The following is a 27,024-nucleotide window of genomic DNA, read 5'->3' as shown; positions in this document are numbered from 1 at the left end:
ACATCTGCCAGTAGATTAAATATTAGATTGGGAGGTGAAGGAAGGGGGAGGATCTTTTGGGAGGATCTTTTTAGTATGCTGTCAGCATTCTGGGAGTGTTCTTTATATTTTGGAATTAGGAACTGCTGATGTCATGATCAGTCATATTGTCATGACAATATCAGAATTTCCTCCTTTGCCTTTTCTTCACTTGGGGAGTATCACTTTGCCACAGGTCTGTCATCGGTTTGTCCCATATGTTAAGTGTATTAGATAACCAGAACTAGTCATTTCTTGAAGACACTCAGGGTAGGGAATTTTTATAAGCTCCTTATGTAGCCCATTGCAGTACTCTTAACTAAATATGCTATTACTGGAAAGTTTGCCTTCATCTACCCGATCTAAATAGAAATTTACTTCTAATTTCATATTTTCTTATGTGAACCTTAACATTTATAATTTAGTGGAGAACAGAAAGCTTTTTAGAATTCTCACTTATTATTCTGTTATCCTCCTCTTCAGGTAAAATAAACTAACTTAATGGTCCTCTTAGCAACTAAAGAGAAAGGAAACTTTTATTGTTTTTTTCTTCTGTATTTTGAATGCTTAAAACCCTTATTTGTGCTGTGGATCCCAGGTTTTGCATAGACATTGTTTATGTCTCCCAGCATTTAGGAATGTCTTATGCCTTTTGTCATTCTTGGCTTATATCAGGGTTTTGTTTGTCCAAGGTAGTTAGTTGGTCAGTCTGTACTCTCCAAATTTTCATTCAAACAGTTGATTTTTACTTAGGGAAAGGGATGGTTATTCCAGATTTGAGTTTTGTTTTTCATGATTTAGAGATTTTTTTTCGGGGGAGGGGGCTCTAGTTTTTCACAAATTCTGTTGACTTCCTAAGTACTTTCTGTCTCTTCCCAAGTCATGTAGGAAGAGGTGAATGTAATTAGCTGTTTCCACAGCACATCACCCCACTCCTTGCCTCACTTCAGCTCTTATCCTTTACACATAGTCTGATTACTACAGTAGATGATTGACTGTTCTCTCTTTAGGTAAACTATAATTGCAAAAATCACTTAATATCTTTCATCATTTGTAATTTCACTGTATTTCACAGAAAATTCATTGAATTACCTCAAAGTATTCTGAAGAGAAGCAGTTATTTACTCATAGGTTTGCTATAGGAATGGAGAATTAACAGCTCTAGTATTAGATTCCCACAGTCAAAGAATATAGAGAATTGAGGCATCCATCTAGGTAATTTAGGAAAACAGTAATCCATAGTAAATGCAAAATGGAGCTTCTCTTTCTCCCGGTTTCTCAAATAGTTAACTCTACTTTGTTATAGAATTTGATCTACAGACACAAATTCAACACAAATTCTATAAGCTAAAACAAAAGTCTCAACATTTTAATTCATAGAACTTACCCCCATAATTTTGTTTTTTGAAAAGAATAAGGACCCATGTACCTATTTTTATAGAAAAACATAGGAAAGAAATTTTAACTTACAGAGAACCTATGCCAGAAATTAGATTGAGCTTTGAATTTTATTAACTCATTTCCAAGAGCAAGGAAGTAACTAATTTATGATGGGCTATTCCTAAAAATTTTTTGAGTGTAAATTATTTGTTTGAAATTTAGAGGATGTTGTGCCACAGAAATAAATATCCTAAATGATGATTAGGATGTTAGTTGTCTGATAAGCATTTATGAGCCCACAATGAAGCTAATCTCGAATATAGTCTCCCACTAGATTGTGAGGGAAATTCTATTCTCAGTTTCAGTTCAGGATTTTGGAAATACCTTCTATGCAATCACCATCCCAGGTTTTAGAAGATAGTTCTTTTCTGCTTCTCTCCCAACTCCATTCCACCAACTATCCCCGAGAATAAGACTAGTGGTTGTAAGAGGAGTTATATCTTAGCAACCATTAATTGAATAAGATTTAGGAGCTAGGTTGGGTCAGAATATGTATTTGTACTATTAAGTATGTAATCTAATATTGGAAACTTTGTCTTCGTAATAAACTGAATGGAAATTCAGTGTAATTTATTATCTTTTAAAAAGTGATTTGCCCAGGGTCACGTAGTTGGTAATCGATGACGCTTAGATGCACGCCCAGGCTTGGGCTCTTTGGTCTTTCCCCACAGGGTTTGGATTTGAACTGTAGATCACAGTAATAATACTCATCAGGAGTATCATTGAGGGTAGGCAGTTTGGAGTCAGAAGGACCTAAGTTCAAACCTCAGCTCCATCATATATTGGATCTGTGGCCTTGGAAAGGTTATTTAAGCCTGAGCCATCAGGGCAGCCCAACAGTGAGCCTCAGTTTTCCCTTTAGTAAAATGGGCTGATTTTATTCTCTCATGGTGTGTGTGAGAGAGAGAGAATGAGGGCGGGAGAGAGGAACTTGCTGAGAAAATGCCTAGAATATAGTAGCTACTCAATAAATGACATTTATTAGTCCATACAGAGAAGCTGCAGTAGGGAAAAGCCCATTTCTTCTGTTTTGTTCACCAGAATAAATTTAAGACTCATTAGAATATTGCTTCTGATAAGACTCATCAGAATTTGGCCATGTTTATGTTGTTCTATATGTCTTCCAGGATTATAGCTATAGAGCTATAGTTTTATTTTATTATAGTAGTTTCATTTTTATACACATGTGATTTTATATGCGTCTAGGGAGACTTTAGGTCTAGAATAAGATTGTAGAATTTTTTAAAAAGCAAAATAGTAAATAATAGAAAATATTGCTGCTACTTTAGAAATAGGATACTTTATCAACTCAATTTTGTATCAGAAAGAACAGAAATTTGAAGAATCTGCTGACCTCATATTTTTCTTTTTTCTTTTTTTTCCCTGCTTTGCTGGGAGCTAGAGGCTTTTGTTATATTTTAGACGTAGAGACTCTCAAATGTAAACACATTTTTTTTAAGTTTGAACTGCTTACACTAACACCTACTATATGTTTATATTTTATTCCTTAAATATTGTAATGTAAAGTAATTTTGGATGAATTTTTCCTCTTATTTTCTGTTTTTAATGTGACTCAAATAAAAAAGGGTGCTTGAAATGCCTTAGCATCGAAGGATTAGAACCTACCACAGGTCTCCTCTTTTGCTGACAGAGGTATTCTGTTATCTCATTGGACATCTTCTCTATCCCCCGCTTTTCCCCCTTCTTTCAAAGCTTAGCTCTCCCACCACACTTTCTTTGAGTAATTTTATTCAAAGGCTTCTTTCTTTCCTATATGAGGCTCAGTAACACGTGTTGGAATGGGGGGCTCCCCGACCTTTTGATTTTCCTGCTGCCTTAAGGAGTTTATTGGTAAGTGATGATTTCAACAGCAGTCACCCCACATCTACATTCTCTCTCATACCACCTATCTCTCTCTCATACAGACACACACACACTTTTTGTTTTTCTCATCTGCAGAATGCTTCTTTCTGAGTGTCCCTCAAACAAAAACATTTGTACAGCTGAGCTCCCCACACCCTTGTTATATCCTGTATTGATCTCACCCTGCAGTGGACTTGCACAGTGCGTAATTGTACCACTTGGCTGGCACTTATCACTTAATGCCTTGCATTATTCGTGTCCAGCAACTCAGCACTGTAGGGGTTACAAGTACTCACCTGGGAATTGGAGCATTATTTATAAGGCTTTTTTGAGTCCCAGCTTTACAGTGTTGAAGGAGCACAGGACAGGATCTTTTAACCCTCACTCAATCTGGGTTTGAACATTTGCTTGCTACTTCCTAACTCTATGGTTAAGTCAGTGAGTCTTCACTTGTTTTCCTCTCATCAGTAAATGAAGCCTAATAACCCTTCCAACTTCATAGGGTTGTTGTGAAAGTGAAATGAGATGTGAAATTTATAAATGAAAGTCTCATTTTCAAAATATTTCTATGGGACAAATATCTTCTCAATTCAGATTCTCAGGTTGTGGTTTTACAAACACTTGGGAATCACGAAATCTCATCTCTACGAGGCTACAGGCTCCTGCATGTACTGACGGCTCTGTCCTTATTAGCCTCATTCATAGCCTCCTCCTGCCTCACAGTGTGATCTCTGATAGCACGCACAGTCTTCCCATTCATACAGAAATGGCCCTGGTCCAACATACAACCTCTTTAAAGGAAACAGGACAAAAACAAACGTGGGAGAAAACCTTGAGTTCACCTAGGCTCTTGAAACAGACCTCCTGTCAGACATGTTTTTTAACCTCTTAGGATTAAGCCTTGGAAAGCATCTTCATTCAGCCATTCAGCAAACAGTTCTCAAAGACACAGGCTCTCCTTACCTAAATTTGGTCTTTTTCACTTGTCCATTCAACCTGCTCCCTTGCTCCTGCTCTTTGATGATCAGCCAGCCTTACTAATAGCAGTTATTTACACAGTATACCCACTTAAGTCTACAAACCACCACTATAAAACCTGGGAAAACAATAATAATAGCTGCCATTTATTGAGTGGGGCACTTTGGTTGGAATACCATAGATATACTTAGGATAGTCAGTGAGGAGTCTGAGACTCAGAGAGGTTAACTGGCTTGCCCAAAGCCATGTGGCTAGTCAGTGGAAAGCTGAAATGTGGAGCCAGATTGGTTTGGCTGTTTAATTTTGTCCCTTGGATTGCAAAGTCCAGATTCACTTAAGCTATCTGAAGAACGAGGGGTGGGGCTGGTTCCCCATACACACAGAGGGGCTGTTGTCAGTCTGAAGAGCCAGAGCAGCTTCAGGGACTCCATCATGTCCCCGCCAAGTGCTCACCCGCTCCTGGCATCTGCTTGCCTCTCCGTTTGCTGCCAGTCAGCTTCCTGTTACTCATAGTTTCTGCTTCCTCATAACCTTGGCTTGCGTATGGTTTTGGCTTTTTGTGGCCTCAACTCTACCCCTGGCACTCTTGCAGTTTCTGCCCCTTTCCTAACTGGTTCAGTTTTCTGAATCAGATTCCCAGGGGTGAGGATCTGATTGGCTCTGCTCATTTTTTCAGTCCCAGTCATGTCATAGGTCACTGGCCTATCTGTGGATTGACTGCTCTTGGGTCAGATTCCCACAACTTTACCCACCAGCTGAGCTGGGCTGTGGAGGATGTTGTCTGACTGCCCACTCAACAAAGGCTCAGTTTCCCTTTCAGGAAGATGAGTATCTACCGGGCAGATTCCAAAGCTCTAATTTTGACCACGATAACTTACAGTTTCTCTGGAATGCTTCCTTGCTTTGTCCTAAAATATATTTTTTTCAAAGGTCAAATATATTTTCCTAGATGAATCTCACTGGTATCTCTTCTTGTAGCCATTTATAAATAATCACTTGTGAATATTTATAATTGATTATATATGTATATATTATAATATATATATGGTTTAATATTTGTTATTTCTCTTAGGTTGGAATTATTTGAGCTTTAGTGACTTTGTTATATTTTACATTTTATAGTCATTGAGGGTGGAAAATCTGTCTTCTTTCTTTGCAGTGCTTAGTTAAGTGTGTAGTACCTTCCTGAATCTGGAACTTTTGAACCCTGGCTTGTAGACATTGTATAAATATACACCTTTCCTTGTTTCCTTTTATGCCATCCACTATATCAAACATTTTGTTTTGTTGCTGTTTAGATATCATTTTTATTCTTAAAAATAGTCCTTGAAATATTTTTAATGTTCTTAGTATATTTTAGTTACCTAGTTATTAGAATTGCTCTTGTAGTCCAATTTAAATTGTATTATCATTTAAAATCTTGTCTTAACCCTGTAAAACAACTGCAGGGTATCAAATCAAGCCTTCCCATTCTAGAAGAGCACAGTATCCAAAGCATCATGACCTTAGAGCAGAGCCATAGAAAAATTAATCTATGCTGTTCTTTTGTGGTTTAGACTGTGGTTTCCTAAGAGACCAGTCATGACAACTGAGGCTGTACATGGAATTTTTTCCATAGATGACAGGTTAAAACTGCTGGGGTCTTGGGCATTAAGTTCTCAGGAAAAGGCATCTATGACTTGAACAGTTCTACCTAAAGCCTTCTATTTTATACCCGTGTTTGATGACTTGAGTTCTCAGCAAAAGGCATCTATGACTTGAACAGTTCTACCTAAAGCCTTCTATTTTATACCTGTGTTTGATGACTAGGTAGAAGGACCTAGTGCCTGGAGACAACAAAGGAGCAGCCAAAATGGCTTGGAGTAGTCCTAAATAGTATATATATTAACACAGAGCTGAATGTTAGTTGCATTGTTTTTATTCAATCATTTAAAATAACAGATACATTTCTCTGAATGTTATCTAGCAAGTTCTAACTTGCCAAACTGTGCACCTAGTACTGTGCTTAGAGTAAGTTTACTACTGCTGCTTTTTCTTTTTTTAATGAGAAGAATTAGAAATTATATGTATAGTTTGTGTATGCAGTTTTTAAGTAGGCGAGACTTGCTAGTTCTCATCACTTGTCAAAGAACGTTTGGAGCCCCTCTCTGTGTACTGAGGTGGTTCCCAAGGTCAGCAGTGGGAAGGGTATCTAGGTTGGATATTTTTCAGCTTCTTGCTGCTGTAACACCCTTGAATGGTCACAGCTTTGCTAGAAGATTCGATTTCTTTAGGGACCACTTTGTTTTCCTTAGGGCAGCCAGAAGTTGAGTGCCTTCACTTCTTAGCCAAGTTAGGATTTTTCATTATCATGGCAGATGACCCTTTCAAGGGAGGCGTTAGAGGCCAGAGGCCAAGGAAGAACGCTGTAGTATTGACCGCTTAGTGTGGTAACATTATCCCTGATAATATTCTCTGTTCAGTCTCTGCTGAACAGGCCAACTGTCCGAGTGGCCCATCCACACACTGCGCCTGTGGAACTTGCTCTAGTGGCCGTCTGCATTGCTCAGGTTCTATCTGGGCTTGATATGCTAACGAATGCAAAGCTGATCAGGGAAAAAAAAAATGTGGGGGCATCTTGAATCGCCTTAAATAATTTCAGTTGAAAAACAAAGGAAACTACCTCCTCCCTTTGTCCCTGTTTTGCAGTTTCTGTGTCCCTTCAGTGGAACACATTTGTGTCGCATCTAATAATTAAATATAGAAGGATCGTACTCTTCCAGTTTTCGAGAAGCTTGCTAAACCGATGGCTTGAAATGATTTTCGCTATTTGATTTTGGCATCTCGAAGGTAAGCTTGCCAAACTCTGGCATAGGAACGAAGCACGAACTTTACCGTGCGTGTTTGCGGTGAGGGGGTGGGGAGTGGAGACTTATTTTCTCTGCTAAAATTTTCGCGAGCGAATTGGGGGAACGGGGATTTGCAGAGGTTTGATGGAAGGCTGGTGTGTTCACTGAAGTAGGTGTGATCGCCCGCACCTTTTCTGGGAGGGTGGACGGTAGGGGGATTGGGGGGGGGGGTAGTTTGGAAGGATGAAAGAAAAGATAGAACTGGGACCAGCTGGCTTCCTACCCAGGTGTTAGCATGATCCCCGACGCGATGCCCTGAAAAGGGGCTTCGAGCCGGGGTGCAAAGCTGCAGCGGGTGCTGAGGCCAAGAATCTAGGAGAAAAAAAAAGAAAAGAGGAGGGGGGTGGCTACTCCAAGGAATGTGCGGCATGCGGGGAGCCAGACCCAACCATTGCACCGGAGCGGGGGCGCCGGCGGCTTCCCCGGCCGCGTGGCCCCCGCCCCGGCCCCGAGCCCGGGAGGGAGCGCCTGGGGGCCGGCCGGCGGGCCGGCGGGGCGGCGGGCACGGCGCCGGGCGGGAGGGCGGGGAGGCGCGGGTGGGCCTGGGCGCGGCGCGAGGCGGTGCGCGGCCGCCTCCCCGCCCCCGGCGGGCGCGCTCTCGGGGCGGTGGTTGAGGCCGCGGTAGGTGGGGACGCGGCGGCGCTGCTCCTCCGCTGCCGCCGGGAGAGTCCGCGGCGCCGCCAGCTCCGCGCGCGAACTCCCGTCCATGGCACGCAGGGCGGCGGCCGCCCGAGCTGCCCGAGTCCTGCCCGCTGCCGCGCCGCACTTTTAGGCGACTCGGGAGGTCTAGGGCGGAGGAGGAGAAGTCAGCCCGGAGCTGCAGCCCCCGCCGGCCGCCGCCGCGCGGCGAGAGGGAGTTCCCGGAGCGGCCGCGGCCCCGGCCGTCCCCCTCCCTGCACCCTCCCCCTCGCGGCGAGGCTGCCCCGCGCCCGCCGCCCGCGCCCGCCGCGATGATCTTCCCCAGCAGCAGCGGCAACCCCGGGGGCAGCAGCAGCTGCAGGACGCCCTATCGCAAGCAGGTGAGGCGGCGGCGGGGATGCCGCGCGGAGGCCGGCCGCCCCGATCTACAAAAGGCGGCAGCGCCCGGCCAGACTCCGCTGTCCTCCTCGGAGGGACCGGGCTGGGCGGTGACCTTGTTTCGCAGGAGGCGGCCCGCGGGGACGGCTCGGGCCGGTGACCTTAGCTGGGGAGATGCCCTCGCTCCCGCCGGCCGGGCCGGGCAGGACGCGGAGGAAGGGGAAGGGGCGGCGGCGCGGCCAGAGCAGGAGCGCTCCGGGCTGGGGGCTTCGCCCAGTTCTGCAACAAGTTTGGGGTTTTTTCTGGAAACCTTTGTGTGTGGAAGAGTAAGATAATAAGTCGTAACACTGGGCTACAACAATCTTCACTTGGAACCTCAAAGAACCTACCCGATTCGTACTAAACCCGGAAGACCAATATGTGTGTGTGTGTGTGTGTGTGTTCGCGCGCGCTCCCCCTCCCATTTATATATTAAAAAAAAAAAAAGAAAGAAAGAAAAAGAAACAGGAACTTCTGCTGTCACTTTCTCAAGGTTTTCAGTTTCCAGCAGCACAGGGGAATCCTGTGACATGCTAGTTGCAGAGATACTTGGATAAGCCTGAGTCATACACATGCCTTTTCCTATTTTAATACCGTTTCATACATTTTTTAACAGATTGAACTCCAAAGGCACTTTAGTGGTTAGATCAAAATCCCCTGGGAAAATGAGTGGAGCTGGAAGCTTATAGTCATAGCCTTTTGTTTTGTTTTTCATCTTTGTTTTTAAAAGAAGGTTACTGAAGCCATGTTGTGATAAATCTCACAGAGCCTTTCAGCAGCAGCAAAAACAAAACGTAGCCTTAAATTATGTAAAAAATGTGCAGGTCTGTTTAGAAAAGGTTAAACTGATTTAGAGGTCAGTGGCAAGATGCTTGTTGAGAAAACAAAAACACGATTGCAGATATTTTTCTTCCATAATATATCTCTTGTCTACATCCTTAGCCACTGAGACAAATCAATTAAGTTATTACCCCCGTAATGATTCAATCAAACTATATCCTTCCATGCAGACCATGGCTCTGTTAAGATCATGACAGATGACAGCGATGCCTGGTGGCTTTCCTAAAGGCGTTCACAGGGTTATTGATTATGTTTAGTCCTTTTTGTTCTCAGAGTCATTTTTGGGGGAGGGAAGGCATGTCTTAGCATAAGTATGTCTGAAAGTGGTCCTAATTTTCTGAACACAGTGACAGTGTCCAAAAGTATTGTTTTCTGGCCCTTGTGTCTTTCACTTGTTAGCTTCCCCTTGAAAAGACAGTAAACACACCTAGTCTGTGTTCCCTTCCTGCCCAAGTAAATGGAACTTTTACCTGGCTTGAGAAAAGTCCCTCCTTTTAATTAAAAAAAAAAATTCTGCATTTGTGACTTGGTTGAAGTATATGCTAAAATTGTCAAGATTCAGAAGCCCACGTCTCTGAACTCTCTTCCTGTGGCCTCACTTAAAAGAAATACCTGGGATCCAGTACACTTACATCAACTTCATAAACGAAGCCAATTTACAATGAATATTCTCCTGAACCCTCCTCCCCCATCCACCTCCTTCTACCTGAAAAGATGGCTAATTATGTAAGGGCCTTGTGTATTCATTTATTTGTTGTCAAAACCCGGCGGGGTGTTAGCTCTGAAATGGGGAAAAAGCTCTGAGGGCGAGGCCTTTTGCTGTGAGGGGCTGGAGGTTTTGTGTGTGGAGGGGGACAGCCTGCTGGTCTGGAGCACGCTGATAAGATGCTCTTCTTTTCACTGGGCTCTCCTTAGATTCAGAGACTAAAAGGGCTGACTGAATCAGAAAAACAAACAGACTCTTTTTTTCTATAGGCGAAGAAAGAAATGAATGTGTAGGCATTATACAGACACAAGACCCTGGGTACCAGTGGTATTTTGAGTCAAAGGTTTCTTTTGTTAGTATTTAGCCATTCACTGGGAAAACACACTTCCAGCGCGGGGACCTGGTTACCATGAGTGACTTTGTGATCTCATCCTGGCATAGTCTAAATGGGAAGTCTAATTAATGCTTCTTAGAAGATTTTGTGATATCAAGCTTGCACGTTTCAGTTCACATTACTCTGTGTTCATTTAGATGAAAGAATAGGTACGTTTTAGGTGTATAGTGCAGTTTGATTTTAATGTAGAAATATATAATCAGCTGTTAGAGCTGATTTAAGATAATTTGCCTGAGGAAAACACTGAATGTGAGAAATACTTGAAAATCATCTTTGGAAAAAAATGAGCCAGAGTCACATTTGTATCATACACATATATTAGTGGCAAACCGTCGTTGAGCATCTTACAGCCTGTGGATTGCTGTTCTCAGGGCTTTAGGTGGATTAACTCATTTAGTCATCTTGACAGTCCTACAGGGCAGGTAATAATATCTTTATTTTTACAGTTGAGGAAACTGAGACAGCTTAAGTTCCGTGCTCAGTCTGTATGACCCAAAATGTGGAGCCAGGATTTGGACCCTGGTAGTCAAGCTCTTTAAAACTACCACACCTTGGCAGCCTGCTTATTACATGCACATTTCAATGAAAACTCACAGAGAGCTTCTTTACATCACTGCCCATCACCCTTCTAGTCTCAGAAAGTCTGGTTTAGGGATTCCTCCCACCTTTCTGGACTGGGGGCTGGGATACAGGGTGGAGGGGTGGTAAGGGAGTTGAAGGTGAAGAATGACAACATGAATGACTTGGATAGTGAGTTCATGATACTGGGGATTGGCATCAATGTCAAAGGATTGCTTTATGGAGTGATTGTACAATTTCTTCTTAGAACTTTACAAATATCGGAGTCAGCCAGTTTCAGTTAAAGCAGAAGTGGGTGATGCTCATCCTCCTCCTCCTCCATGTTGTGTGTGGAGGGCATCAAGGAGCACTGATCTCTGGCATCATCCAGAATAAACAAGATTTTCCTGCATCACAGGCCTACGAGCTTGTTAGAAATACACCTGCTTGGCGCAGGTCAGAGTAAGATGCTGTGAGTGGAGTGATAACCCAGGAGGCAGTATCTAGGCAAAGATTGCTGGCTCTAGTCTCCATGGAAAAGCCTGTGTGTCCAATTATTGTTAACTGTGACTTTCAGATGTAGGATATTAAGCAAACCTTGTCTGATTATATGAGAACACCCCCACAACCAAAATGAAAACCGCTTCTGTAATTGTGAAAATACTTTAGTGTGTTTCTGTAGAAAAAGTGCTTTGTGCTGAAAAGGCCTTAATTAGAGGAAATAAATATTTCCATTGTATTTTCAACTGTTTTATTAGGTACTTCCCCCTTCGTGTTTCCTTACTTCCATTATGGAACTGTTTTCTTGAGTAGTTGACTCAGTTATGTCATATGCTTGGTTTTTTACAAACTGAGGCATGTCCTTTTTTAGGGTTTTGAGCAAGTCCTCTTTTTTGGCCCAGTGGTTTACAGTTGGGTCTCTTGGGGTCGAGGAGTGAATATAAGAATTTGTGTGTGTGTTTCTTTTCTTTCCAAATGATCTTGCCACCCAATAGCTGTACTTGATAGGAGTTGCTAACTTTTGATGAGTGAAGTACTTATCTTCTCAGTTTAAATAGATTTACATAGTTTGCTGCTTTCTTGAAGATTAACTGGGTGTAGCTGCACGTGAAGAATTCAACAGTGATTCAGTGTTTGGCCTTGTTAGAGGATGACATAACAAAGCTGGTGATTAATCCTCTTCAAACAGTTTCTGTTCACAGCAATTTATGTGTAGTAGATTGGGTTTTTGTTAAAGTTGGAAGATTAAAGTTGTTCAGAGAAATGTTTAAATGAACACTGACCGAGCCAGTTCCAATTTATTGTGTTTTTTGTTTGTCTGTTTCGAAGAACGTAAACCTCCTCAAGCCACTGATATTGGAGGTTTTTTTAGGAGAAGTTAGCAGATAGTTAAATTGGTATCCAGAAGATAACCAATTTCTGGTTCTCTACTAGGCTGTTCCAATGTGTTTGTGATTCAGTTGTCCTTATGTGTCAAGGTAATGTTTGAAATAAGAATCCATAGCCATTTGGAAAGTATGGAATTCATCATTAGTGATATCCAGTTTTTCCTCTAGGTATCCCTTTTGGCATCTCACTACATTTTCCATAGTTCACGTCAGGTTTTAAACATGTTTCTTGTTTTTGCTCTTTCCTTCCTTTTAGAGTCTACTGTTAACTGGGCTCACCATATATTGGTAATACTTTTCAAGCCCTTTCTTGGAGGAGTGGCGGGGAGACTGTCTCGTCCAAGTTTCTGAGAATGTATTTCCAAAGCACTCTGCCAATAAATATTTAAAGATATATATGATATCCCCTCCCAACCTCAGCTATATTTAATCTTCACAACGGCCGTGTAAAGTAGGAAAAGGTCAGGAATTTTGAGGCAGTGAATTTAAACGGCCTGGCTGGTGAAAGCTTGGTCTCTGGAGTCAAAAGCTCTGTCTGCTACCAAGAAAAAAGAAGGAAGCTCAGTCAAGAACAGCTGTAGCCCTCATAACACTTCCCTTTCCTTGGCCTCCCAAAGACATGTGGTACACAGAGCACCCCAGATTTCGGCTTTGGGAATTCTAGCTCTGTAATTTATTAATGTTTTCTGTTTGTTTCATAAAGGCCTTTGCTCTAGGGTTGTCAGATAACATACAGGACACCAAGTTAAACTGGAATTTCAGATAAACAGTGAATAATATTTTAGTGTAAGTACGTCTCAAATATTTCACAGTACTGTGTGTTTTTATTTGCCAAATCCAATAATCCTGTCTATTTCTGGGGAACCCAACTCACTTTTTAAAACAAGTTATAAAAGAAATGATAATTGTAAACAAAATTATTTCCATGTTTTCCTCCTAAAATCTTGCCTCTTAGGATATTCCTTGAGCCCTGGTAATGCAGATTTCACATCTTAACTTCATTAACCATCACTCAGTCTCACTGAAAGACCCCCCAGCTTAAGTTCTGGCTCTGTCACTTGCATGCTTTTTCAGTTAACCTCACAAAGCCCCAGTTTCTGATAAATAAAGATAATAGTGCACACTCCACGGGGTTGTTGTTGTTAATCCTTCTAAGGTGTTATTATTATTAATGTCCCTACCAAGCAAGCAACAGCGGGTGGTCCTGGGAGGCACTGTGTGATCCTGGGAGACCTTGACACAGCCTCTAAGAATGGACTTTGTTTAGAAAGTGGGGGCAACCTCCCAAAGGGTAAGGATCTGGAGCTTGAAAACAAGACTCTCAACCACATTTAAAAAAAAAAAATACAAAAAAAGATGTAGAAAAGAGCATCCCACCATATTTTAAAACAGTGGTCCTGTATTATACTTTTCTTAGCAGAGTTTGTCGTGTCTTTGGGGAAAGAAAGACTTTCAACTCTATGTTCTTTATTTTATGCAAATATATGATTGGAGAAGGGGGAAAAAAGAGCATTAATGACTGTTGTTAATGAAAAATGCTGCCTTTTAATTTGCTCAAGGGCAGACAGATTTGATTTTTAGTATATGCATGATGATTTCCTGAATCCTTTCCTTTGTCTTGTTTGTATGCTTGGTTTTCAAAGGTGCCATCTTTGCCTTTCTTAGAAAAATAAACATTTTTTTTCTCGTTGGACATCTGTAGGTGTTCAGTGGGTGTTTGTTTTTAAACTCGAGTCTGTAGAGAATGCTTTGCTTAATACATTCTAAAAGCTTGGTAAATTTTAGAATAGGATAGACATAACATGAGGAAGGAAGTAATAAGCTTTTCCTGAAGTTAGGATAAGGTGAAAACATTAAATGGAGCAAACTAAATTCTGTATTAAAATAATGAATCAATGTAACTATATTTTTTTAACACTTATTAAATAGCAGCTACAACAAAACTTGTAAATATAGTAGTGCTCTAATAAATAGAAATACTCTTGGCTCCACTTTATTTAAGTATATGGATATACAAAGCAATGTATTATAAACTGGGGAAATAGTATTTACATTTGTTAATTGTGCATACAATACAGCTTCAAAAATGCATTTAAAAAAAAGAGGCTGAAAGGAAATATGCTAAAAATATTAACAAGTGTTTTCCTCTGTTGGTAGATGGAATCATGAATAATTTACTTTTCATGATTCTTTTTACATTTGTTTTTCAGCCTTCCAGTCCCCCTAAGTCTCCACATGAACATACAGTCCTTTGGTTATCAAGAAAAAGATAAAGTGAAAAGAAAAATCTAGAAAATTATACTATTTTTAAGGTTTAAAAATTGCAGTGAAAGTTCAGTTTTCAAGTCAATGAGAATTTCAGCCTAGTGTGTAGGTACTACTTGTTTCTATGTCTGACCTTTGAGATGTGGTCCTTTCCTATTCTTTACAAGTTTCTGTGTATTCTTATTTTTACTGCCAATTCCTGTATCACGTTTTTGGAAATCACCTATTTCTGACACATAGTTTTTGTATTTATGAACTCAGTATTTTCCTGTTTTATACATGCTCAACAAGACTTTTGTGCTTTTTAAAAAACATTTTTAGGACACCACTTTATATGAGTCAGCAAAGAGAAAATATAGCTATATGTATGGAATTTCATTTGCTAAATCACTTTTCAGGAAAGGAGCTATTCAAAATATTGAGGAATTACCTCTGTTTTCTCTTGTTGTCATTTGACTTACAACTGCATTTCAGTACAGCTCTTTTGTGGACCAATTCCCTCACGTTTAATTTCTGTACTAAACATGAACCAAGATTGCTCTACCACTCATGTCATAATCCTTTGGATTTATTTTATCATGAATACTTATGGTTATCTTCATCACACACTTTCTTTTCAGTATAGCTTTTTGAAAGGGCAGGGGGGTGGGAGAAGTGGATTCCTCCCAAATAGCTGTAATATACAATGGGGCCGTGAGGGTTTCTGTAAGAATCATTAAAGCTCTTACTTTGTATTCCAGGGGGATTCTCAGTTTATCAGGGCATTTGAGGTGAACTCGATAGAGGCTACAGGACTTCAGAGAGAAAGGAGAGAGCAGTGACAGATGGAAGGAAGAGGTGTTGGGTCTGAGGGAGAAATAGAAAGAAAGCAATATTGCCTTGTTTTGTTGTTGTTCAGTCGAATACCTGAGCTCTTTTAGGGGAAGAGTGAGTAATTTAGGTGAGCTGGACGGCAGAGTCGAGGTTGGCGGGCAGAGCAGGAATAGAGTCATGCTGGCTAAGGTGGATGAGAGGAGCTGCTGGACTGTGCTCAGTTGCATCCAGTGTAGCCCTCCAGGCTCCTCTGTCCATGGGATTTTCCCGGCAAGAATACCAGAGTGGGTTGCCTTTCCTCCTCCAGGGGATCTTCCCAACCCAGGCATCGAAGCTGTGTCTCTTGTCTCTCCTGCATTGGCAGGCAGATTCTTTACCACTTTGCCACCTGGGAAGCTCAGATGAGAGGAGAGCCCTAGCTCAAAAATATTGGTGACAGTTGAGACAAAGCTGTAAAATGGAGTAATGGCTGTGTGAACATAATAGATGGAGTGGATTCAATTTGTTGCACAGAGAGAATTGACAGGATTTAGCTGGTGACTGGTTGGAGATGGTGTTGGTGAAAAAAGAGTCTTAGGTCTCTTGTCTTGAATGAATGGGGAAATGAAGTTTCTGCTCCATTACTTGCTTTAGGCTCAGTGATAAGATAGAATCCAGCCATTCTCTTACAAGAATTGTCTACATTTTTTTAAGGCACAAAAATAAATTGGGGAGGGCGTTAGGTGTTAAATTCTAGTAACATGATTCAAAGTCCAGACACCAGAGATGCAAAGGGTCCTTCTGTGTCCATGTCAGTCTCTTAAGGAAGAATCATCCAGGCTAAAAGTCTAGTGGCACCTTGTGCAGACCACTTTGAGAACTCATTTTGGATCCAAGAGATGGTGGTAAATATTTTTACTGCTTCCCTGAGATTGTCTTAAAGTTAGTGTAGAGACTGTCACATGGGTGTGCTCATTTCATGTTTGGCCTGGATCCTCACATTCTTTGGAATGGAGTACTTATCCAGCAAATTGCTTGTTGATAGTACAGGTCATCCATAACATCTGTAGTATAACAAGTGCATTTGGTTATACTAAATATTCCCACCTCCACAGAAGTATGGAAGATGGCAGGTTGGGTGGCAAAGGGGTTAGAGAATTCACCCTGCCACAATAAATTAGTTTCTGAGGAAAGCCCGTAAGCTTGGTTTGGCCATTTTAATTTGGCCACACGAATCACACATTACCACCCTTCCCACTGTTCCCACCTGCCAACTGTAGGCAGAAATTTCCAACAAGAAATACAGAACTAGAGTTCTGGGCAGGAAGCTCAGGACCTCCTGAAACTTAATGGAAGGCACATTGGAACAGGTTAAAGCAGTTCAGGAAGAGAAGGTGTCCAGAAGAATCTGGACAGACCTAGGGGAGCACAGGTTCTGTGGGAGAACCTGTGGGAAGAAGGATGAGCATTAGGCAAAGCGGGGGAAAGAAACGGCAAAATGTTGGGAGAAGCGAGAGATTATCACAGAAGCCCAAGAAGAGCGGAGTCTCTAGAATAGCTGGTCAGCTCTCTCAAGTGTTGCCTACAAGACAAAGATGTACTAGAGGGCTTTGGGAATGTCCATTGGAAGGTCTTTGAAAGCTTTCAAGATGGAAGTTTCAATAGAGTAGTTTGTGTGTGATAGACAGGGAAGGGGAGCAGGGGTGAACATGAAAGAAGCACATTCCAAAGAGTTTAAGGAAGGCATTAAGTGAAGAGGGCGTGTCTTTAGAAAAACCGGATGTCCAAAGGAAAGGTCCCTTCAGACAATATTGAGGCAAGATTATCTTAGTATCTGGCTGGTTATAAGTAGAGTAAGGTAATAGAAAACACGGAATAGTTGGAACTAGGTCTTATTTTCTTTGTTATTTTTTAAGAAAGATTGAGGTTAGTCTTAAAGGAAAGGGATCTGAGAGAATTGCCTGACAGTGATACAGGAAAGAGGAGATTGGTTATGCTAGAGATGTTAGGAGGAGTAAGGAGGCCGGTGAAGCACAACCTTTCAAAAGCTCGCACCTCAGTAAAGAGGCTAGGTAATCTGTTATGATTGAAAAAAAAAAAAAGAGAGAGAGATTGTAGGCCTAAGGAGTGTAACAGAAGATTTAGAATAATCACTCTTGAGAATTTGGTGAGTGTTCAAATAGAGATGGGTAAAAGGATGACTGAGCTATAGTGAGGGCCCCTGGGAATGCAGGGGTCTGAGTTGGCAGGGTATTTTGACCCTTCTCCAGTAAGAAATGAGGGCAAGTATCTGGGTAATGGGACTGCAAGGAGATCAACCAGTCAATCCTAAAGGAAATCAACCCTGGATATTCATTGGAAGGACTGATGCTGAAGCTCCAGTTCTTTGGCCACCTGATGCCACCTAAGAGCCTACTTGTTAGAAAAGACCGTGATGCTGGAAAAGATTGAAGGCAGAAGGAGAAGGTTGGATGGTTGGATGACATCACCGACTCAATGGATATGAGTTTGAGCAGGCTCTGGGAGATGGTAGGGGACAGGGAAGCCTGGTGTGCTGCAGTCCATGGAGTCACAAAGGGTCAGATACGACTGAGCAACTGAATAACAGCAACAACAAAAGGGATTAGGTGTAGAAATTGAAGAGTATTTTTATGAAGGTTAAAGGAGACAGGTGAGATCAAGAGAGACACTGAACTTTGAGAACAGCGACTATCCTGGGGATCCTGGTAAGATAAAAAGGAAAGTCCCTGGGAGTCAGGGAAGGGGAGTGATCAGAAACTCCTTGATCACGATCTTGAAGAAATAGTAGTCCCAAGATCTTAATCTTGTAGAGTTATTGGGAGAATTAAATAAGGTGATACCGATATGTCTGCCTGGCATGCCAGAAATGCTCAGATGGTTATAATCATTAAGATGTGGCTCTTATATAGTTTTTACCTCCCTAAAACCACTGTTCAGATATTTGTATAAATCAAAGCATATATCAAACAGACTTCAATCATGAACCACAAACCAAAATAATACATGTTTTCAACTGAACCACAAGCTGAAATTAAGTTTTAAAACATACCATGAAACTATTTCAAAACATCTTAAGTTGCTTTTAAAGAAAAAAAGGTGGACATGGGTGTGGATCCCAACTTCATCATTTATTCTATTACTATGAACTCATTTATTAAACTTTCTGGGTCTTGATTTCCTCAGTGGCAAACGAGGTAAAATAGTTACTTAATGTTATTGAGATGATTCAGTAAAGTCATAGGCATGACAGCACTTGACACATTATCTGGCATAGGTGCTCTGTCTCCCCTTCTTCCATGGGATACCACCTAGCAAGTTACTTTATGTAAGAGGACCTCAGTGGATGGATTCCAAAGTGATAATAGTAGTGGAAGATTGTGATCATTCTATTCACTAGTAGAAAATACTTTTTGAGGAGAAAGATCTAGAGGGATAACTCAGTTCTCATTGATAAATGGAAATGATTCTTACATTGTTGTTTACTTCCTAGAGTAAAAGGTCAAGGGATTAATGACAGACTTATGACAGGGAAATTCTACAGAGAGATTGTTGTGGCTTCTGAAATGGGTGTCGTTCAACTATTACATGAGTATTCTGTTTCCTTCAGCATGTGATTTTAAGTTTATGAAGTCTTATCATTCAAAGCTGCTTTTCCCAAATTGTGTCCTCTAAGATTCTGGAGTTCTTTTAAATGTTAAAAGTGTTCCAGGAATTAAAATATTTAGTGTTCAAAGAAACTTGGGAAACACTACATGTTGCTGTCTTAGAGAGTAATAGTGGAAATGATCATTAAAGAGTCGGAGAAGTCCTACAGTACAGACTTTTGTCCAACTTTTGTTTCTCATTGTTTCTAAACCCAGATGATCATGGTACCTAGAATATTTACTAGACATATTCTGTGGAACAATTTGGGAAACACTTTTTTAAAGGAACCTTTGGCATATTAGAGTTGGAAGGGACTTGAAAGATGGTCTAGTCCAACCCATGTAACTTACTAAGGAAATTAGAATCCAGAGACACTGAACGGTTTGTTCAAAATCTCACAGCTCTAAAGCCTAGATCTTTTGACCCTGAGTGCTCCATCATCTTACCTTCAGAATCTTGGCTTTTCCAAGTGTGGCACACCCTTGCACCAATGTGTTCAGAATTGTTTTCATATGACGTTTTTTTATTCTGTGAACAAGTAAGTCCTTAGGGATGGTATGCTATGTGTTACTTTCAGACAAAGTAAATTAGTATCTGCCAACAGTTATCTGTTTTGTTTTTAATTGCTCCTCTTTGAAGTTTAGTTTTCTCACCTATTTTATTATTTCTTGGAGCATTTACAAAATCTAGATTACTGACTTGGGAAATCAATCTAGTTTTAAATATCAGTGATCTAGAAAACCCACAGGTTCTGATTATTAATGAACATTCTTTTGCCCTCTAATTTTGTTTTGTCTTTTTCACCTAATTGGCTGTGGGTAGACAAATTTACATATTTTTAGCCCCTTCCTGCCTGACTTATTACAGCATGCAAAATTTGCTCTGTGGTTTCTAGGTTAAGTTCCTGTATAGAAGAAACCACAGCTTAGACTTTACAGTGCTGCTGTGTGCTAAAGGCCCATCTAGGACACACTAAAATATGCTCTTTAAAAATCTAAATGACCAGTTTGTTGCCCTTTGTTACCATTATGATATTTTAGGTGCTAATAGTTCACTTGGAGAGTTTCTCTTTTTATGTATCTTAAGGTTTGTAGTTGCTTAGTTTAAAGAAAAATGGGTGGGTCCCTGTCAGAAACCTGCACTAGTTTTTTCTGGTGTCTGCAACATGAAAGTTTATTCTAAATGAATCCTATAATGTGATACTAGTGTTCTGGATGAAGTGATATGAAATAATGTCTGTTATATGTATCACAAAAGGAGCACAGAATATTGTAAACGACCTTAGAGGTAAGGATATTTCAACATCACTCAGCTTATCTGTAACAAAGCCAGGAGTAGAACTCGTATATCCTGACTACCAGTGCAGTTTGAACCTTTGCAAACAAATTCGTCTTGGATTATCATTCATTCAATCAGTATTTTATGGGCCAAGCGCTGTGTTAGTTCTGAAGGGAATAAGAAATTAATGGCTTTACTTCTCAACATTATAGTGAAATGGGGGCTATGGAGCAGGTATAAATAACTAGATAAGGTAGAAATGAATCAGTAACATAAGAGGTGTAGCTATTTAAGAAGTGCATGGTGTAAGAATATGTCTAACCTGTAGCTGTCTTGCTCTAATTGACCTGAATTTAGACTGTTTGACATTTAGATGTCTTTGACTTGATTCTGGGATGGAAACAAGATTCTCAGTTGGCCCCTTTTGTCATTGTGTTGGTTGTCATGTTAGAGTTACTCTACCCTTCAACTGACTATAATAAGCTGCTTACTGGGCTGCCCTGATGGCTCAGATGGTAAAGAATCTACCTGCAATGCAGGAGACCCAGGTTCAATCCCCGAGTTTGGGAAGATCCCCTGGAGAAAGGAATGACTACTTAGTCCAGTGTTCTTGCCTGGAGAATTCCATGGACAGAGGAGCCTGGTGGGCTACAGTCCATGGAGTCACAAAGAGTTGGACATGACTGAGTGGCTAACACAAACACATGCACACACACACACACAGTTTATTAGGGTGTAAAGTAAAGTAGAAAAGACACAAAAGTATATCTTCCATATTCTTGACATTAATTCATTGCCAAATTTGTTTTAGTTCTCTAAAAGAGGAGTGAGAAAGGTAGGGAACACAAAGAGAAATTCAGGCAAAAATAGTACTAATTCAGTTTCTAAAAGGCTCTTCTTTTCATTATTCCCTAGATGAATGTGTGAAGAATTGGAAAATATAGTATTTGTAGAGCTAGGATTGTTGACAGTCAAGGAAATAATAAATAAAAGTTTGCATAAAAGTGGCTCATACATTTTATAGAGTATCTATGGCCGGGGTCAGCATACAGTTTTCTGTGAAGGGCCTAACAGTAAATACTTTAGACTTTGCAGGCTGTAAGGGCTCTATTACAATTACTTAGCACTGCCTGTGGCTGCCAGGCAGCCATAGAGAATGCATTCAAATGGGCTGTGTTCCAATAAAACTTTATTTACAAAAGCAAGTAGCAAATGAGATTAGGCCTCTGGACAGTAGTTTGCAGACCCCTGATTTATAGAATCCTTTATTCATTGACTCTTTTACCAAAAGGTGCACAGAAAGAATTGAAAGAAAATGACATTCAAACCAAAAGTAATGATACTTATTAGCACCATCAAAATGAGTAGACAGAGAGTAAAACCAAGTGAGTATAGGTTTGATTCTTAGCTTTGATCAAAAGGTTTTAGATTAAAGACTCGACTAGATATTTCATTTGGTTCCATTTGGGGAGGCTTCTTTCATGTATCTGTATAATCAATACTACCTTGGTCTTTTTTTCTTTTTTTTTTTTTTTGGTATTTTGAATCCATAAATCTTGGTCATAATTCTGAAATGGTGAGACAGAAAGCTGTGATAAAATAGAAATAACATCCTAGGAGTAAAATATTAATTTTTTTCCCTTAATAATATTTTTTGCCTTAATTTCCTATAGCTGCCATAACAAAGTTCCACAGGCTGAGTTATTAAACTGTAGAAGTTCCTTTTCTCAGTCTGGAAGATAGAAAGCCAAGATCAAGGTGTTGGCAGGGCCACATTTACTCTGATGCATTAGAGAAGAAGCTGTTCAGGCCTCTCTCCTAACTCCCTTCTTCACATAACATTCTCCCTGTGTGGATGTCTATCTCTTTGTGTAGATTTTGCCTTTTAATAAGGACACTAGCCATATTAGAGTCCACCCTGATGACCTCATCTTAACTCAGTTACCTTTGTAAAGACTCTATCTAAGATAAGGTCACATTCCAAGATACTGGGGGTTAGAACTGCAATGTATAAGGGGTTTTTTTTTTGGTGGGAGGACAAAATTCAACCCACAACAACCTGATACCAGACTTGCATTCACCTGGAATGAAACTCATCTGTTGGGTTCCCTGGTGGACCCAAAATAAAGGAAAATTGCTTCGTGACTCACTCATGGTCACCTTGGCTTTCAGAACACAAATCTTAGACTGGTGGCCCTCTTGTACATAATATATAGATGATTTTTTGTTCTGTTGTGTTTAACCTGTAAGATAAAAGATACTTCTTTACAGAAATAGTTTCGACATGTACATGGCTAGGGATGCGTCCATTTCCAACCCCAGTCTTCCAGGACCTTGAGGAACTAACTGCTGTGTCCCCGGTCTGCTTTGCTCAAGTTCATGCCTGCCGTTCCAGTCAGAGTTATTAATACTTCCTGTGCTTTTTGAAGTCTGTTTTTCCTTCCTCTCCTCCACACTTTTGTTAGGCTGACACAAATGGCCATGGAACTCTGTCCTGCCCTCTTCAAGCTCACTTTCCTATCTTTTGGAAGTTGAAGTTGAAGGTCTCCCTCCTCCAGGATGATGATCTCTGTGATCTCTTTTTTCCTGCAGTTCCTGCTGTTACATGAGAGCAGAATTCTGATATGATGGTTTTCCATCAACCACATCTCAGCTGGGATGTGTGTGTGTGGTGTGAAGAAGCAGTAATGCTGTTTATATTCAGAAAGGGATGAATTGCACCATTACCCATTAAGGTATTAGGTTACCCCTAGGGACTTGGAATGGGTGTGAGTTCCTATAGTTATTAGGTGAGTCCTTCAAAACAGGGAGATTCTTGCCATTTGTAAGTTTTCAAAGCTATTATAGAGCTGTAGTTCTGTAAGAATATGGAGTCCTTTCAGAACTTCTTGAGTCTTATGCCAAGATTTAAAGGTGTTCATCCATTCCATTAGAGGTTCCTTGCTTTTGTTATTCTTTCTTTTACCTTTTTCTTTCTTTCTTTCACCACCACTCCACTCTTTTTTTTTTTTTTGACAGATACTAAGAATGTATCTTAATGATACCCATTAAAAAAAAAAGACTATGTTAATCATTTCTCTTTATCAAAGGATTCCTCATTTCATATATATAATTGTTGCATAATTTCTGAGTTCTCTAACTTTTTGTTTGGGTGTGTTTCTCATTACGCGCTACATTGTTTAAGATCTCTGTGTACATGGAAACTATTTCTTTGCAGCATAGTGTTTACGGAACATAGCGCTTTACATGCATTATTTGGGCCACAATATTTGCTGATTTCATTGTCAGGCTTTCTTTAAACATTTTATTTCCTTACTGCATTCAAGACATGAATTCTCATGTAGAATTTTGCAGAACTACCTCAGTGTGTGAAGTAGACATACTCACCAGTCATTATTTAGGCAAGAATTTATCAGTGACTGGTACTTCTCTATGTCGGGGAAGGTACATTTCTGCCCAGTATGAGGTCGTTGAGTTTATAAAAGCCGCCACTTTCTGAAGTTTGCTTGTTTTACCACATATAGTCACACAGACTGAGGTAAGGAGTAAGACAGTTTGTAAGATGAACAGATGTGGACCTCACTCCCTGACTCTGAATGGGAAGAGAAAGATGTCTTGAAACTGCGTAGGAGGTGCACTGTGAAGCGCCTTGTCCCAGAGCGAGACTGCCAGGAGGCGAGTTGATGTCTCTTTGTACCCGCTGAAGTATATGTAGAGCTGGACATTGAACTCTCTCTGTGTCTGTTCAGGAGGAGCCACAAAAACCTCTCACATCTGAGGGTTAGTAACAAGTGTCAGATCAGGGAACCAGAAATTGCTTGAATCAGCTGATGCGAAAGAGGATCTAGAGGGTGTGACCAGAGAGTGTGCAGTTTTAGAACTGGGAGACGCCTTTTCCTGCTGGCAAGTCAAAGGATCAAGTGTCATTTGGAAGAGTTTAAAGAGACCTGGTGGGGAGCAAGGGAACAAGATGGTGGCTGCTTTGTAAGTAGGGTAGTCACAGCCAGGGTGCTGGGGCTTAAGTGGGCGGGGGCCTCAGTGCCCTGAAGGCTCAGATCAGCTGTAGAGACCAGAGGGTTGACCTTCCAGGGTAGGAGGAACACCAGGGTCTTTGAATTTCAGAAGGGTGCTCTCTTGGTTCTATGCATTACATAGGAATGTGGTCCCTGGACCACATGCATCAGAGTCTCCTGGGGTGCTTATTAAAAAGATAAATCACTGGGCCCCACTACCTCACTTTCTCAAATGCTGTAGGGACATTTTAAGGTCTCTAGGTGACCAATAATGAGCTTGCTTATAAAGCAGTGATCTTTTAAGTCCAGGGGTGATGCAGGCAGTAGATGGGTGCCAAGTAAGAGAATGACATATATATGAGCAACTAAGTAAAAATCGGGTCCAAGGAAAAATTGGGGTGTAGCTTTCAAGGCTGACATCAGAAAAGCTCAACTGCATTTGTCCCTTGGAACCTTGGTTATCCAGAGCACTGGACCAGCTGGACTGGTGCCTTTGAGCCTTTCTGTGTTTCTGTAGGAAACTGGAAATGGTTTTAGAGATCAGTCTGTAGAAGTGCTGAGCCAGCCAAGATGCCAGGGCCAGGCATAAACCTCAGGGACCAGATGAAAATCTTCAAAATCTAGAATACAGAAAGCTTTTTCTTTTTTTATCCCCTAGTCGAATTTTTGCTACACATTTTTTTTTAAGTAGCTGCCTAGGGTGTGTATGTGTATTGAGGGGGTGGAGGAGGTATGTATACTGTGTATGTATAGCTGTGTGTACTTGTTGCGGGAGAAGAGATTGCTGAGCATCTCAGAGCCCACATAACTGTACGTGTGTGTGATAAGAGTGAGCTTCCATTTCTCTGTTTTGTTGACTCTTCCTCAACATCTCTGCTCTGCATAGAGAGTAGACAAGACTGCCATTGGCAGCAGGGACAGGAAAGGTTCCAGGACTCACACCATTGCTAAGGCTCCTCCCACCAGCTGGACAGCTGTCCAATCAGAAGCAAGTGTAGGATCGGTCGGCCCATCCTACTGTCTAGTATCACCCAAGTGCATCTTTTCTTCTTGGTAAGCCACAGTCCACAAAACTTGGCAGTTATTGTTAATTTTAGTAAACAACATTTGGTTGTTAAAACCTCTTCCTAACAAAATTTAGAGATTTACCCAATTCTTAGTCAATCTACTCCTTAGGGAATAGAGCAAAAAGAACCATTAAGATAAAATGAATGGTTACTGTCATCTCACTTGCCTCAGTGTTTTCCCCATCATGACCACCTCCTCAGCCCCATTTATTGCTGTGGCTGGTGGCATTTTGATAGTTTTTTTTTTTTTTGCATTTTGATATTTTTAACTTATATATTGACAGTCACCCGTAGCTCTGTCTCTTGCTAGGAGAGAAAAAGCAGCCAGGGAAGAAAAGAGGTGGGGTTCGTCTTAGGATTTGATAAACCAGACAGAAAATATCCTGAGATGAATTTGTTGAAAACAGCAACTTGTACACCGTGTAGAAAATATGCTTCTCAATTCTTCAGATGACATCCAGCTGGGAAAAGTGGTGCACCACAGAGAATATCAATTAGCAAAAAGCACCAGCCCACTGGAAGATAGGTACCTGTGAACAGACAGAGGGTGGATGGGAATAAGTAATCATAAAATCGTGCAGTTCAGTGAAAAAAAAAATACTGAGGGAAATTGATTACAACTCAGTATATGAAAAGATCTGTGTGGTTGGTTTGATCATACATGCTGCTAAGTGACTTCAGTCGTGTCAGACTCTGTGCGGCCCCATAGACGGCAGCCCACCAGGCTCCCCCGTCCCTGGGATTCTCTAGGCAAGAACACTGGAGTGGGTTGCCATTTCCTTCTCCAGTGCATGAAAGTGAAAAGTGAAAGTGAAGTTGCTCAGTCGTGTCTGACTCTTAGCGACCCCGTGGACTGCAGCCTACCAGGCTCCTCCATCCATGGGATTTTCCAGGCAAGAGTACTGGAGTGGGGTGCCATTGCTTTCTCCGTGATCATACGTGAGTATTAGCCAACTGATTTAACTGCTTAGAGCCCTAGGGTTGTCTTACCTCCAATTAATAAAATTTGAGTATTAAAATTGAGAAATGAAATCATCCTATTGCATGGATATTGAAAGTTCTCATCCAGAAGTTCATCTGTAACTTGAAATTTTAAAAATCAGAAGACATTTTTTTTTTCATAGAAACATTGTATTCAATAAGTTGGTTCCTAGGTTTGCCAGTCAAAATGTTATTAGCAATAGGTAGATTCCCAGGTTAGCCCCAAAGCCCGAAGTCTTCTAGTGGAGTTTGAGAACTGGCGGTGGTGCCAGCTTCAGCTCTGAGTCTCTGGTGAGCAGAGGCTTGTCATATGATACCTTCAGGAGAGGAAGAAAATACCTTTCTCACTTCTAATAATCATAGTGAAAAATGTAAATTGGGTGGCCTTTTGCACTCTCCCTCCTGTCTCTCTGAAGGTTGAAAATAACCAAAGTTAGGCACTTCTAATGGAACAAATGTACGTCTTTAAGTTCTCTTGCTGATGCTCATCTCAACTGTTTTAGGTGATGACTATTTTACCACATCAGATTCAGGAAGTTTGGGGATTTTAAAAGAGAGGCCTCAACTCAAATGCATCTCTAGTTGGAATTTTAAGTGATAAAACTAACCCAAATGGAAAAGCCCAGGGAGTAGGGAAGGTTTGGTTAGGCCAGCCTTCCCAGGGAGCCTTTCCTGGATAATCAGCTCCCACAGTTTGCCTTTTCCTTTTGCAGCTTCTTCCACTTTTGAATGCACAGAGTAGTTTACATTTTCAGTTTTCTCCATTCTCTTTACTGTAGCTTTGCAAAGGAGCCTCAGAGTAGGAGGGCGGGGGTTTGAGGAGCTGCTTACCT

The 27,024-nt window shown here is 41.0% G+C and overlaps 1 protein-coding gene across 7 annotated transcripts in view; it reads left to right on the top strand.

The window, feature by feature from the left end:
* RBMS1 (RNA binding motif single stranded interacting protein 1) overlaps positions 1-27,024 on the top strand; it is a 213,935-nt gene that overhangs the window by 78,187 nt on the left and 108,724 nt on the right. For 2 of the 7 annotated variants that reach the window (XM_043488057.1, XM_043488055.1), the window contains exon 1: positions 7,741-8,206. The exons of the other annotated variants lie outside the window; for them this stretch is intronic. In XM_043488057.1, coding sequence (XP_043343992.1) covers positions 8,138-8,206 — 69 coding nt within the window. In that variant the 5' untranslated portion in view covers positions 7,741-8,137. Of the gene's footprint in view, positions 1-7,740; positions 8,207-27,024 lie in introns of those variants that run through there. 7 annotated transcript variants of the gene reach the window in all.

The sequence above is a fragment of the Cervus canadensis genome, chromosome 15 (genome assembly GCF_019320065.1).
Source record: "Cervus canadensis isolate Bull #8, Minnesota chromosome 15, ASM1932006v1, whole genome shotgun sequence".
NCBI lineage: Eukaryota > Metazoa > Chordata > Mammalia > Artiodactyla > Cervidae > Cervus > Cervus canadensis.
Note: the sequence above shows the minus strand (reverse complement) of the source record. Positions and strands in the feature narration are given on the sequence as shown.